This window comes from Lolium rigidum, chromosome 4 (genome assembly GCF_022539505.1).
Source record: "Lolium rigidum isolate FL_2022 chromosome 4, APGP_CSIRO_Lrig_0.1, whole genome shotgun sequence".
NCBI classification, from domain to species: Eukaryota; Viridiplantae; Streptophyta; class Magnoliopsida; order Poales; family Poaceae; genus Lolium; species Lolium rigidum.
Window position 1 is genome coordinate 172086838 of NC_061511.1, and position 13352 is coordinate 172100189.

Genomic DNA, 13352 nt, shown 5'->3' on the forward strand with positions numbered 1-13352 from the left:
CTCCCGGGTGCGTGACGCCTAACTTGTCGCCCCACTACCAGGATGCGCTGCCGCATGGCGGCTTCAACCCCAACAACCTCTACTCCCCGGCGTACGAGCAAGCGTCTCAGCGCGAGACAGGACCCGGTCCGGACGGCGCCCCGTTCGCTGGCCGCAGGGGGCCGCTTGAATTCGACGGCGCCGGTGCTGAGGAGGAGGAGGACGGGGCTGAGGACGAGGAGGAGGAGGAAGAGGAGGGGGTGAAGGGCGACGACGACGACGAAGAGGGCGACGACGAAGAGGACGAAGAGGGTGCCGGTGACGATGATCTCGTGGAGGTAGACGCGGACGGCGTGAGGACTAGGAAGAAGAAGAAGAAGGCGTCGGGCACAACTTCTTCAAAGGTCAGATTCTCGACGACATCGAAGCCAAAATGGCGGCGACCGAGGTTGCGGCCGACGCGGCGGCCCAGGCAGCGACACAGGCAGCGGCAGCGGAGCAAGAGCCAGCAGACGCGTCTTCTACTACTACACCTGTGTTGGCGATGGAGCAGACGGAGCATGCACAGCACCGGGCAGATCGCGATGAGGTGGTCGTGATCGACGGGCCTACGTCGACTCAGGATACGTCGCCGTCGGCCAACCCCTTCTTCTAATTTAGTATGCACCACCGGTCTATAATATGATCGCGCGCCCAGTACTTTAATCGCCGCTACTCTGATCGCGACGATTCGACGGGAACGATCTCTTTTGAATGCAAACTATTTGAATTTCTGATTGGGGGCGGCGTTTGGGGGACGCGGTTGAGGAGCGACGTCCCCCAAACGCGACACGAATAAAACATATCCCCCAAACACTCGATCTGGCGTTCTTTAGAGAACGCGACTGGAGATGCTCTTATATGGTCGCCAAGCATGGCAATATCAGAAACAGCTAATCCAGACACCCAATCGATTTGCCCTTGTTACGGGATTGAAGCTAATCACCAAATTATAGGTGATAGTCTAACGCATGATTGTAGGTGACAAATGACTTTGGTCCACGAACCGTAAAGCGTCAGTCTCATCCGAAATCGCACCATCTCCGAAGAGGAGCAGCGCAAGGCGCGGCAGCGGGCTGTGCGCGCGGGACAGGGGAGCCTCCTCCGGTCTCTCTCTCTCTCTCACCGGCCCTCTCCTTTAGCCTCTCTCTCTTCCCCCTCCTGCCCCTTCCCGACCTCAACGCGTTGGCTCCTGCTGCAGCTCGTCCCGGGCGCGCCTCATCCTGAATTTGCTACCAATTTAGACAAAAAAAAAAGGACAAGTAAGGTGAGCGAGAGAGTGAGAAAAAATGCTTTGATTTATTTCGAGAGACAGAGATATGAGATTAGTGAGAGATACAAACGTTACTTTGATTTATTTCCAGTTTTATTTAGAGCCAGTGAGGTGACCAAGAGATGGTACTAGCCCTATGTGGCTCACACACCGTGGCACCGCATGTTAGCATAACGGTCAATGCTATTGACCAGACAGTTTAAGCTTCTTGTGAGAGTTTGAGACGGCAATACCCATTTTATATGGTCTACGTAAAAAGATGGAAAAATGTCCAATCAATAGCCATGTCGGATCATCAAAATTTGTCTTTTCTACGGTAAATAAAGAATTTTCTTTTTTCAGAAAACTTGTGTGTGAACATAGAATAATGAACACAATTTCTTATTTTTTAAACATTTTTTAGGGGATGTTTTCACATTTTCTTTGTTGGATGGGCCAGGCAATGCGACCCAAGAAAATAATGCAAAAAGGAAGAAGATTAGCCCAATTCAAATAATGTGAAATTGGAGGAAAATGATTATGGCTTTTTAAATTGCCAAACCTTTTCCAAAAAGCTCAGAAAAATCCAATAAACCAAAATAGTTATATTGGTCTTAGGAATATAGTTTTTAGCCCAATATAATTTTGTAAAAGATCATTTTTATAGAAAAGGTTTACATGCCTTTCATAAATCCCCATAATTAATTCATAGAAATATTAGCTACGCACATTGTAATATTAGCTCCACCTATTAATGACAATATAACAGCACTAGCATCATAAGCATCTCAATGTTTCAGCCATACTACCTGGTGGGCTACAATACAATCAGGACCTCGTTTGCTTTCTTGGCTTTATCTTTAGCTGGTCCACGAATGAGCAAAGCTTACATCAGGACTTCATTTTCTTCCTCGAGACATTATCAAGGGAGGTCCAGTCAGGATATGGGCATTCGAAGCTCCAATCAGGACCAGTATATCTCACACAATGCAGCCATAATCCTTCCTCATCTCCGTCATAACTGCCAAAATAAAAAATATTACAATGACCAACTGAAGAATTCAGAAGACACCAGCCTACTACAGCTGATAATTCTCGTAAACACTTCTTCATTTGAGCCATTTATTAACAAGTGAACTTCTTAAGCAACAGTAGTCACTCACCCGACAGGAGCAAGATTTGGGCAATTCGTGCACATTGCATCAATATCAAATTCCAGATCAGCTTCAGCAGCACAATCAGGATCTGATGATAACAATGAGCATGCTAGTGAGGTTGCCCTGTTTATACTTGTTCCCTTTGATGATCGCGGACAAAAATTCCCCGAAAGATACAGCTCATCATTGGCTATTGGGTAACCAATGTGTTTTAGATGTACCCTTATCTGCATTTTCACAATTTTGGCCAACAGAAATAATGTGTCAGCAATACATAGAACTCTACAAACATAACACACATACAGTAAAGAATAAGCAGCACAATTAACTTTTTTTTGGAAGTAACGTATCCAATATAAAGCTTGTTAAACAACCAAGTGAGAGCTTTGAATCATTTGAATGGAACTTATGAAAACGTCTAACATTGCCAGGTTCTCCACCATGAAGGCCTTCTCCACAAGTTTTTTTTTTTTAGGGAAGAAGGCCTTCTCCAAAAGTTGATTAAGATATGATGTGATTGACATAGTACAATGATATAACAGGTTCCGGCAACCATCAGGACTCTGTGTGTAGCGGCAACCATCGTAGTACCTTGGATCTGTCCATCTTCCACAGGTTAGATTCATGTAAAAATCCAACCCCCGGGTGATCCAGATCCCATCATTGTACACACGAGCATTGCGCAGCCTCCAGATTTTTAAAGCGTTAAGATGATTAAAGAGGGCATTTACTTTTTATTACCGGGATATTTAATTGTGTGAATGTAGGCAATCATAAAGGGTAAAATAGGATTAGATACCTGGTGAGTTCGGCCAGTCACAGGTTTGCACAAGACAATGCTGTGGTTCCCATCAGTGCAAATCCTCTGAAACTTGGTACATGCTTGTTTTCCACTTGGAAGGGCCTTACCAGAACCATCACAAACCTGTAGTAATGGTGAGTACAGCTTCAGTATAAGACTTTGGACAAAAAAATTCACAACAATTACAGACCTCCACAGTGCTCCTTCCTTCCCGTGCATTGAAGTTTACATTAGCGTCAACAGTTCGCTGCAGAGAAATTATTTTAGATAAAAATTCATGACACAGAATAAACAACCAAGCAAATAGTTTTGAAAGGTTTCTTCTGTTTGCAAGGGATTTCCACTGAGAAATTCCCTACCCGGTGGTCATAACTATTAATTTATAAATAAATATTTACAAAAGAACTAGGAAATTCCTCTCCAAGTGAATGCACTTGCTTTGCATTCAAGAAGTATGAATTCTCTACTGCCGGCACGACATATCCAAGTTAGCGTTCAGCTACGAAGCTAACGGCTAAACAGAGCGGAGTTTCCTTTTGTAGAATGTTATGTAATTTACTTTCAAAGTTACTCAATTCGGTCACAAGAGATCTCTAGAAGTTTTAAAAGCTTTTGCAAAGTACAAAATTCGGCTGTACAGTCACTTCTATGTTTGTTTTTACTTTTTGGTTCCTTTTTCTTTTCCTTTCTTTTTGAGCTGGCTGTGAACTTCACACCATCTTGGTGCTCCCTTCTAATACAAAGGGCTACATGCTCGAGAATAAAAAGTACGATGTTCGGAATATGAAGAACTAAACATGGGAAGTAACATAAACCTTGGACAATGCAAGAAACTGTTTAAAGTAGACAAACCATAAAATATATTCAACATATTTTAAAACGGGAATAAATTTTGCTCTTGTATCCAAAGAAAAACAATCAATACTGTACCTCGCCGTCAGGAAAGACACCAACAACTTTGGCTACATATTCTTTTTGCAGCAGATTAGCTTCAATCTATGGCAACAGTAATTCAAATGAACAAATTGTGTTAATACGATAAAATATCTCAATGCGCAGAATATAAGGCGAGTGCATACACAGAAAGAATATGTGTAGAGTAATAAAAGAAGGTGACTGGTATCACCTGTTGCCTGAAAGATTCTGCTCGATCAGCACTTTTAGCAAATATAAGGAGACCTGAAACTAGCCGGTCTAACCGGTGCACTGCTGAGAAATAATAGAGGTAGTCAAGGAATTTTAGTATGTCCATAAATAGCAGAAAAAGTACAAAGCTAGTAAGGTACAGCAGTTTTAACCCCTTTAACCCCCGCCCTTGTGTTATAACTTTGTTCTCACTTAACTCTCTAGTAAGGGATTGCTGCTGACATGGCCAGGTTTAGGTTTGCATGACTAAAGGCCACTTAAGCAGGGATAGGTTCTTATGTGGTTTCGGGACTGCCTCATGCTATGCCTCCTTGGCCAATCATGTGAAGCTTCAGGTCCAGGTACAGTCGTGACTTAGTCTGGTTACTCGAGGAATGCCTTCACGATGGATACTGGAGCAGGCGCTTGGGATGGAGCTGTTGGGCGTGTGCACGTGGCAATGAGTCTGAGCAGTGAGAGGTGACCTTGAACAGCCGGTGAGATCAAGCCATCCCATCCCCACTCTGAATCCCTAGACACATACGGCGATAAGGCCCCTCAACAAATTGAGATTTCAAAGCACTGCAATACCAGCAGCACAAATTGAAGCAATCCCAATGATGTTGCCTGTGTTATTCAAACTTTATCTGCCTGGGTGACTTCTAATCCAATCTACGGTTCCTTTTATCTTCCTAATTGTTCCTATCACGATCCATGAAGAAGAAGAATCAGTCCTTTGCCAAATTCATAACAGAGGAGAATCAGTGAGAGCTCATGAAACTCATGAATCATGTGGTTGAGGACCATAGAAGGGCCATATGGAGGTTAGGTGGCATGCATGGATGCACTCCAACATCCGTCAGGACACAGGTGCAAACCTTACATGGTGGAAATCTGAGGTATGGGTTTGGAGTCTGACGCAGTAGACAGGCAATGAACAGGCACATCTTCCAGACCTTACCACAAGAGGGAGAGGCGCCATGAACTGTCTCTGTTTTCCTGTTACAGCTGGAGGCAGGCGAGCACATAACCAAGAGAAGGGGATATGATGGTGATGACATGCCCTCTTTGCCACATAACTTCCCTATTCGCGGCGTTTAAAGATTATAAAATTGCTTATTGGATGGCAATTCGAACGAAGTGGGTTAAGTGATGCGAAAGTGAACACGACAAATAGTTTGACGGAGAAAACGGGCATTTCCTGAACAACAGTTTGAGGTAGTATAATGGAAGCCATTATCCAATGATGCATAACTGAACGAAAGGATACGAAATAGGGGTGACAATCCATGCTCAGCCTGCATAATGCCTACTACAGTGTTTTTACGATACTGTCCACAAGGATGAACCTACACAAGAAGAACACTCCTGTTTTGTAAGTACCAATAAGTGAGCGAAGCTGAACATAGCTGAACTAGACTTTGACACACTGAATACTGAAATTAGCATTCTAGTTCTTAAATGCAGCATCTTGAACATCCAGGAATCTCATCAATTGAATAGGTGCTTCGTAACTCTTTATCAAAACAAATTCGCACTTCATCATGAGTTCACACATGACTACCCAAAATTAATTGCATACCATAAGGGTTTAGTGATTAGTTTTCCCTTTTTTCTAAATCATGGTTCTAGAAATTAGCAACTACAAGAACAACAAACCATCTAATAGTAACTAAAAATACACGTGTATAATATAACTTCAGAATTGGTAGACCCTAATTGGTTGTAGTTCAGCACTTAAGCTGTTCAGGCAACATATTTTGATGAACGAGTATCAATACTGTAATAGTATTGTGCTATACAGGCAAGTTTCATGAAAAATGTTAAAAGAACAATGCTGCATAGTCTTCTTATCATTCATCACATCTTCCATGAACATTACAATCATAACTTATAAGCTTACTGGAACAGATGCCGGTTTGCAAACAGTTACGACATCAACTTCATTCTGAAGGATTACAATATTGCCACCCAAGACTGGTGGCTCATGCCTGAAAGAGCAACAACCTTAAGAATACGCCAAGTCAAACTTTGTACATAAAAAATATGCATGAGTTCTCTATGTTAAAGCAAGAGTAAAGAGCTTCCTTGTTAAAAGCTAAGGGGATCATGTACAAGTAATAGCTACATCAAAGATGGAAGAGACCACATAGAGAAACCTGGTGACTTAAGACCTACATAAAGGAATGACAAGCATGAATGTTTAACTGGCAATCATAATTTTCCTGAAAAAAACATTCGTTAGCACTATCCAGAGTAATCCTATTTTTAATTTAGTTCAGCTAAATAATCCCATGAATGAAAAAAGATAAATACAATATTGAAAAGTAAATCCATTAGTTGCTGAACTGTTTTGTTTGGATTTTCTTTGGTTTGTGTAAGGGGAAACCATGTGCAGTAATAAATTATGTTGCACCCTATTTCAGACCACTTGTTTGTAGTACAAGAAAAAAATCTGAGCTACATTACTGCTCCGTTTGTTCAGGAATATATAACATTTCCAACATCACCACCAGGGCTCCAATAAGCACCACTATTTTGTATACAAGTTAAATGCGGTACATTGCTATAGAATTAATAAATGTAAATCCACTCACCGGCACATATCTCCATACAAATCCAATGGTCAGAACAAATTGACAAAGACTAACAAATTATACACCTATCATACTACGAATATACACATAACTTATGCATTAGTGGTTAGAGCTAGAGAGTTTAACTACATATATTTTCTAAAACTTATATTTTTATGAAGAGAGAGTAATTAATTGAGCTAAATGGACCACTACAAAAGAATAAGCTAAATGCTACCCAAAAACCATGAACACACCTGTGCAAGAAATGGCTTATCTTTTGTGATGATTTCACAATATAGTCCGCATGAACCATTTGCTCATCCACCTGAAGCCTCCCGCACTTCACTGCATGAGCCTAGCAATATCATCATTTATTTCAGATACAGAAATGAAGATATTGCCAAAGAGCAAATAAAGATTCTCATAATTCATTGTACAAGTGCTAAATCATTGGAGGACGCTTCGCAGTTTCAAGATAGTGAAATGCAGGAAACGACTAGAAAAATATCAAGCAGCAGGTTCTAATGATCAGTGTGCATTTGTACAACTAAAACGGAATGACTATGGAAAAAAAAGCAAAGCATACGAGCAAGGAATAGTTTGGTACAAGTATTGTTAAAAGGGAATGTTGCCTGCCTACATAGTATTCACGGGGGCGCCCCTTGAATTCTTCTGTGAAGAGGTCTACAATGGTCTTTCCAGCCCATCTGTTCTTCACCTGCAAACCAACAGTTATTTGGTAAGACCACCAGTAGCAAACCCACCTTTAATGGTATCCCATCACTGGAGCAAAATAGAAAATTAGGCTAAAACTTGAGAGTTGTGAATGATTGTGTAGTTTGATTATTCCGAGTGGGGGCAGCAAAATCCACAACTAATGGACGTATGCCCTAAGCAACTAAGAACTGTAAGCCGAAACAGAACACATAAGATCTAACAAGCAAGACATAAAAGGTTGACGAAGAGAAGGTTCGGTTACATGGGATATGAACTCGAAGTAATAGGGCCTCACGTAGCGCCGACCTGCGAAGAGAAGAGGACCATTCAATGGTTAAGTTCGAGCAGGGTTAGAAACTCAGAGGTGGAACGATGTGAGGTTGTGGTTACCGTTGTGGAAGATGTAGTCTTGCGCCTCTGGCGGGTTGGCCGGCGTCTGCCACACGATCCCAGCTCCCGCGAGCGTCCCTGCCATCTAAGCATGGATTATGAGTGTAATGACTAGTCTAGACTAGTCTCGCGACTAGTCTATGAGTCCTAACTTGACTGTCGACTAGCTTTCTCGACTCGACTAGTTCATAGAGTTGAGCGGCCGAGCGACTAGTCATGGACTAGTCTAGACTAGTCGTGGTAATTCGACTCGATCGACTCAATTTGGGCATGAACAACTGTCCAGAGGTACCGGTGGATAACTGTCTAGGTTATAGTATTATTATGTTACATAACTTGTGTTGAACTTATGTTGATTTTTAGTTACTAAATCCCCTATCTGGTTGCTACATACGATAGTATTTTGTACTAGCTACTGTTAGAGTACATGTCGACTAGTTGAGGACTAGTCTAGACTAGTCACGATTAGTCTATGAGTCGGTAACCCAACGACTCGGCTCGACTTTTCAACCCCATAAAACTAATTGAATTTAACAAAGTTTGGCTTCTTCAGCAGGAAGAACTTTTGATATCATGAGATCGCAGTGAATAATTGGTGGCTGCCAATTATTGTGAAGATAGTACAAAGCATCCATGATACAGACAGCAATATCTAGTTCATGGACTACGCTGAATGTGTTGCTTGGAATGGACAACTTATATTTCGGATGAAGAAAATCTTCCAAACTGCCATTGGGCATAAACTCAAAAACCAGAGCCTTAAACTCTTGACCTTGAGGACCGTTGCTTGAGCAACAGCTGATGATCTTAATGAGACAGCGAGGACGCGCCCTTCTCAGTGATTCGCATTCAGCCATGAAACTTCTAGTATATGCAGACTGCAGTATACTAAACACCTTCACAGCTGTAGCAGTATCCTCAATGTAAAGTGCACTTATAAACAGCAGCATAGCTTCCTTTTCCAAGCAAATTGCTTTCTGAAAAACCATTGGTTCCATTTGACAATTCATGGTAACAAACCCTTCCATGTTATTCCTCGATTGCTGTGGATATGAATTGGCTCTTGTGTCTTTGACTGGGCTTCTTATGGATGAAATGAATAAGATGAACCACTAAAACTAAGAACGAGAAGGCACCAGTGGCTGTTAGAGCTATGATAACAGATTATGCATTTTGTTCTTTTCAGCAGTATAAGGGGCATGGAGCTAAATTAAGCTGAGGTAATCCACCACAAAGCTCACCAATTCCATCAATTGGTGAGCGAGCTAAATTTCCAAAGACATCCATTTTTGGTATTTCCCCTAGCAGATAACTCAAGGACAGATCCAATCTTGACACTGATGGAAAATTCGGTGGAACGGTGGGATCAGAACTGACAAGTTGTGTGCTAGATACACTTGTTGAAGGCTTTTGATACTTCCTAGGGCATCAGGAATACTACCGGACAGCTTATTTACAGTCAGATTAAGCAAACTGAGACCTTTTTATATTCTTCAGAGAATGAGCGGTGCTTCCCAGAAACAAGTTCTGATCCAGCAATAGTCGTTCCGATACTATGCAGCTTCCAATGCTATCAGGTATACTACCTGACAATAGATTTCCTGATATACTCCAGTAGGAAGTGACCTAGAGAGTGAATTGTATAATACGTTGATTAAGGTCTACCAAGTTACCAACTTCAGTAGGAAGTGGCCTAGAGAGTGAATTGTATAATACGTCCAAGTAAAAGGTAAGTTAAGGAAACTGTAAAATCTCTCTGGGAATTGAACCTTTCAGTAGATTAGTCGACAGAACAAGGACAAACAGATTCTTCAGTTTCCCTAGACTTGCTGGAATTGGTTCCTCCAAGTTACCGTAGTATGCATAAAGCCTACTCAGTTGTGTAAGATTTCCAAGTGAAGAATGTATGAAGCCTGACAAACAGGTGCTGTATAGGCCTAACTCAACCAAGTTCCCCAGCTTACCAATGCTCTCTGGAATCATGCCGGATAGGGAAGTGTTCGCAATCTCAAGAATAGTACCTAGAACAGGATCACACAGAGGAACCGGATCTCACAGAGGAATCAACGGAATCTACTAGACAAGCCAAGAACTAAACAAACCAAGAACAAATCTCACATCAAGAACCCTAGACCTAGCCGCAGACAAGCCAAGAACGACTACCAGTACATGGGAGAGGAGGCAATGAGGTGCGTTCTTACAAAGGAATCAAGCTTGGCGATGAGGGGCGGCGGCAGGAGCTACCGGCAGGCGGCGGCAGGAGCTACCGGCAGGCGGCGGCAGGAGCGTCGGCGCGGCGGCTTGGAACGGCGGCGCCGGCGTCGCCCTCTTGTCGCCCTCTCGTCGCCCTCTCGTCGCCAGCGGCCACAGAAAACGCGAGGTGGGGGCGCGTTTTAGTTCCACCCCAGCCCGACGGGTTTGGACGTGTTTCGTCGGGCCAAAACGGGTCTACCGAACAGCCCAAACGTGTTTTAAGTCCGTTTAGGCCTAGTGAGCTTATAGATCACTGGCTTTCCCACCGATCCCGCTTCCCGGTTTTCAGATTAAGTAGTCCACTACGCACCTCGGCAAAGGAGAGCAGGAGACACAACGGACGCCGACACCGGGGCGGTGCGGGGCGGCGCGGGGCGGCGCCGGCGCGGGCACCAGCCCCAGCCATCCTTCTCGTTTGGTTCCTCTGCGTTGCTCGAGCCTCCCCGCGCCCCTTTGCGCCTGCATGATGTCGCTCTTTCAGTGTCCAACCACCGGCAGCTCTGACGCCCGTCACATGCTCGACGGAATGCCCGACAGTGCGGCGGCCGCCGGGGAGGACCGCATCGGCGCCCTCCCGGACGATATCCTCCGTCTCGTGCTGTCGTTCCTTCCCTCGCGCGAGTCAGTGTGCACGTGCGTGCTCGCTCGCCGCTGGCGCAACCTCTGGAAATCCGTGCCCGCGGTGGTCTTCTACGGAGAAGAAGATGCCCGGTTTGTCACTTCTCTGCTTCTCCTTCGCGACCGAGCGCCCCTGCGTGAGTTTGTGTTCATATCCTTTCTCGATGGGACGCCCCAAGACGCTGAACTGTGGCTCCGGTACGCTGCGTCGTGTCAGGTTAAGGTGCTTCTGCTCGCGGTGCATCGATATGATTTCACCGAGCGTCTAAGGCTACCCGGCATAGCTCTCGTCTGCCACCAGTTGACAACCTTAGATATCTGTAGCGTGGCACTTGGGGAACGCACTCTGGATTTCTCGAGCTGCCCGGTACTAGATGTACTAATGATGCAAGATTGCGAAATCAACGCCGAGAAGATCTCGTGCCAATCACTAAGACATCTATCTATGGATACGTGCTTTTTCCCTGAGGTTGTCCGCACCCGTATCTCTTGCCCAAGTCTTGCTGCCTTAGAACTGACTGAGAATGTGGGCTTGACTCCTTTCCTCGAGAGCATGCCTTCGTTGGTAACAGCATCTGTCAGGTTTGATACAGAGTGGTTTGAACGTGAACAGCCCTATGATCATTGTCTTAACGGTGGTTACTATGGGCACTGTGATGACGACTATTGTCTTGCTTGCCATCACATCGACGTTGCAGACGATGTTTGTGTGCTTCTAGACGGTCTGTGTGGTGCGGCAGATTTGAAGTTGATAAGTACTCCTGAAATGGTACGCTTTCGCATGCTATCCTGTCTTGTGCATGTGTATCCGTCAAAAGAAGCATAGGCAACCTACTTAATTATGTGCATTTCATGTTTGTTGCCAATTCCTCGTTTCAATCATTATGTGTCTATGAAGACATCACCTAATAGTTAGTTCGTCAGAATAAAACCACATTTGCTTATGTGTGGCTTATATTGCTACTTCTCAGTTCTGACGATGTACTATCCAAAAGCATGAGATCAATATTAGTTTTTCGATTCATGGTAGTATTCCCACACTTTTGATGGCGCTGCTTCATCTTTTTTCTGATTAAACTAGGAACTTGCAAAAATCTGAAACCCTGCCAAAGTTAGACCTTGAATATAATTTAATTCCTCTTCACTTTGCCCAGATTATTTGCACCAGGGATTTCAAATGGCGCCATACATTTACCAAGTTAAAAACATTGTATCTCAGTGAGTGGTGTCTGGCTGCTGACTTCAGTGGACTGGTTTACTTTCTTCAGCACTCGCCAATTCTAGAGAAGCTTACCCTTGCACTTAATATTTGTGAGGTACTATATGTTTTGCAAGTACAACCGGTGTTGTCTTTGAAGTCACCATTTACCTTTATTGATTTGAGTTAAACATTTTTTTCTACAGCAAGAATCTTTGAATATAAAAGATGATAGCCACAAGCCAAGCAAAGAATATCTTATATCGAAGAATCTCAAGGTAGTTGAAATCAAGTGCTCCTATGAAGCTGAAAGTATTCACCATATTGTGGAGATCCTCATTAACCTTGGAGTACCCCCTGAGAATATTAACATCCTACATAACCATGAATCGTCTGATCGTAAGTAACTATTACTCTACTACCGCTATTCACGATTATTATACCTGCAGTATGTGTGTAAAATTTGGCAACAGAAAATAAGGTACATCAGATTAGTTTAGACAAAGTAAATGACATACTATTTGGAAAACTAGACATCCAATGAAGTTAGTAAGAAAACGCTAGGGTGAGGCAGCATTGCGAACTATATCACGTAACAGTGTCACACCATCTTTTATCCTTCTGACTGCTGATGCCACCATAGGTTACCTAGCACACAAATGCATAGGTCATGGATTCGCAAAATAGCAAGTTAATTTTTTTTATCAGTTTCATGTTAATGACACATCCTTTCAGCTTTGCAATAACTAGGTGTACCTGAGTGTTGTCATCCCAGAAATTTCTTGTACTTCGACAAAGAGTTTCCTACATTTAAAACTGAAGCAAGATTTCGTGCATTCCAGGCTTTTTTTCGGGCCCTCGCTAACCAGATGTACCTTTTCGTTTCTCTTAGTCGGGCCTTTCCTGTGCTGACCATTTCTTATTATTTTCTCAGGCTTCAGTTTCGAGGAGTAGTAGTTTCAGGCTTTCAGCTGGTATACTGTTTCCTACTTTTACAGACTTCATTTCCCTAAATCTGGACCCGTGAGATTGCTATATTCTGTCTACCAGGATCGGGTTCCTGTCCCTATCCGTTTGTATGAAATTATGTAGAATTTGGTATGCAGCCCAGAGTATATTTAGATGTCAATCTAATCTCTCCTCATTTCCTGAACTTGGTACAAAGTCTTGGCACATATGAGGTTGATGTTATGTTTCAGATGGAAGAAAGTAAAGCAGGTGTGGTCAGGTCGGCAGCTAGCTT

The 13352-nt window shown here is 43.3% G+C and overlaps 1 protein-coding gene across 2 annotated transcripts; it reads right to left on the minus strand.

Moving 5' to 3' along the window:
* Positions 1-2088: 2088 nt before the first annotated feature.
* LOC124706334 (RNA pseudouridine synthase 7) lies at positions 2089-10279 on the minus strand. Of its 2 annotated transcripts, none has more exons than XM_047237992.1 (13): positions 10242-10279; positions 8041-8125; positions 7913-7956; positions 7574-7651; positions 7188-7288; positions 6258-6345; positions 5625-5703; positions 4356-4435; positions 4160-4225; positions 3420-3476; positions 3227-3352; positions 2434-2654; positions 2089-2291 (listed from the first exon to the last, which is right to left on the minus strand). In XM_047237992.1, exons 2-13 carry the CDS (start codon positions 8123-8125, stop codon positions 2162-2164), a joined length of 1155 nt encoding a protein of 384 aa, XP_047093948.1. In that variant the 5' UTR covers positions 10242-10279; the 3' UTR covers positions 2089-2161. The 2 variants fall into 2 exon arrangements, with proteins under 2 accessions (XP_047093948.1, XP_047093947.1); XM_047237991.1 differs by having other exon boundaries at positions 4356-4438; positions 10242-10278.
* Between the last annotated feature and the right edge of the window lie 3073 nt (positions 10280-13352).

Bases quoted from the DNA above. Each gene is read 5' to 3' on its own strand.
- LOC124706334 (XM_047237991.1), bottom strand. From the start codon at position 8,125: ATGGCAGGGACGCTCGCGGGAGCTGGGATCGTGTGGCAGACGCCGGCC. The intron at 3,477-4,159 runs GTACAGTATTGA...ATTTCTCTGCAG, and splicing joins GTGTCTTTCCTGACGGCGAG to CGAACTGTTGACGCTAATGT. The intron at 3,353-3,419 runs GTCTGTAATTGT...CCATTACTACAG, and splicing joins AAGGAAGGAGCACTGTGGAG to GTTTGTGATGGTTCTGGTAA.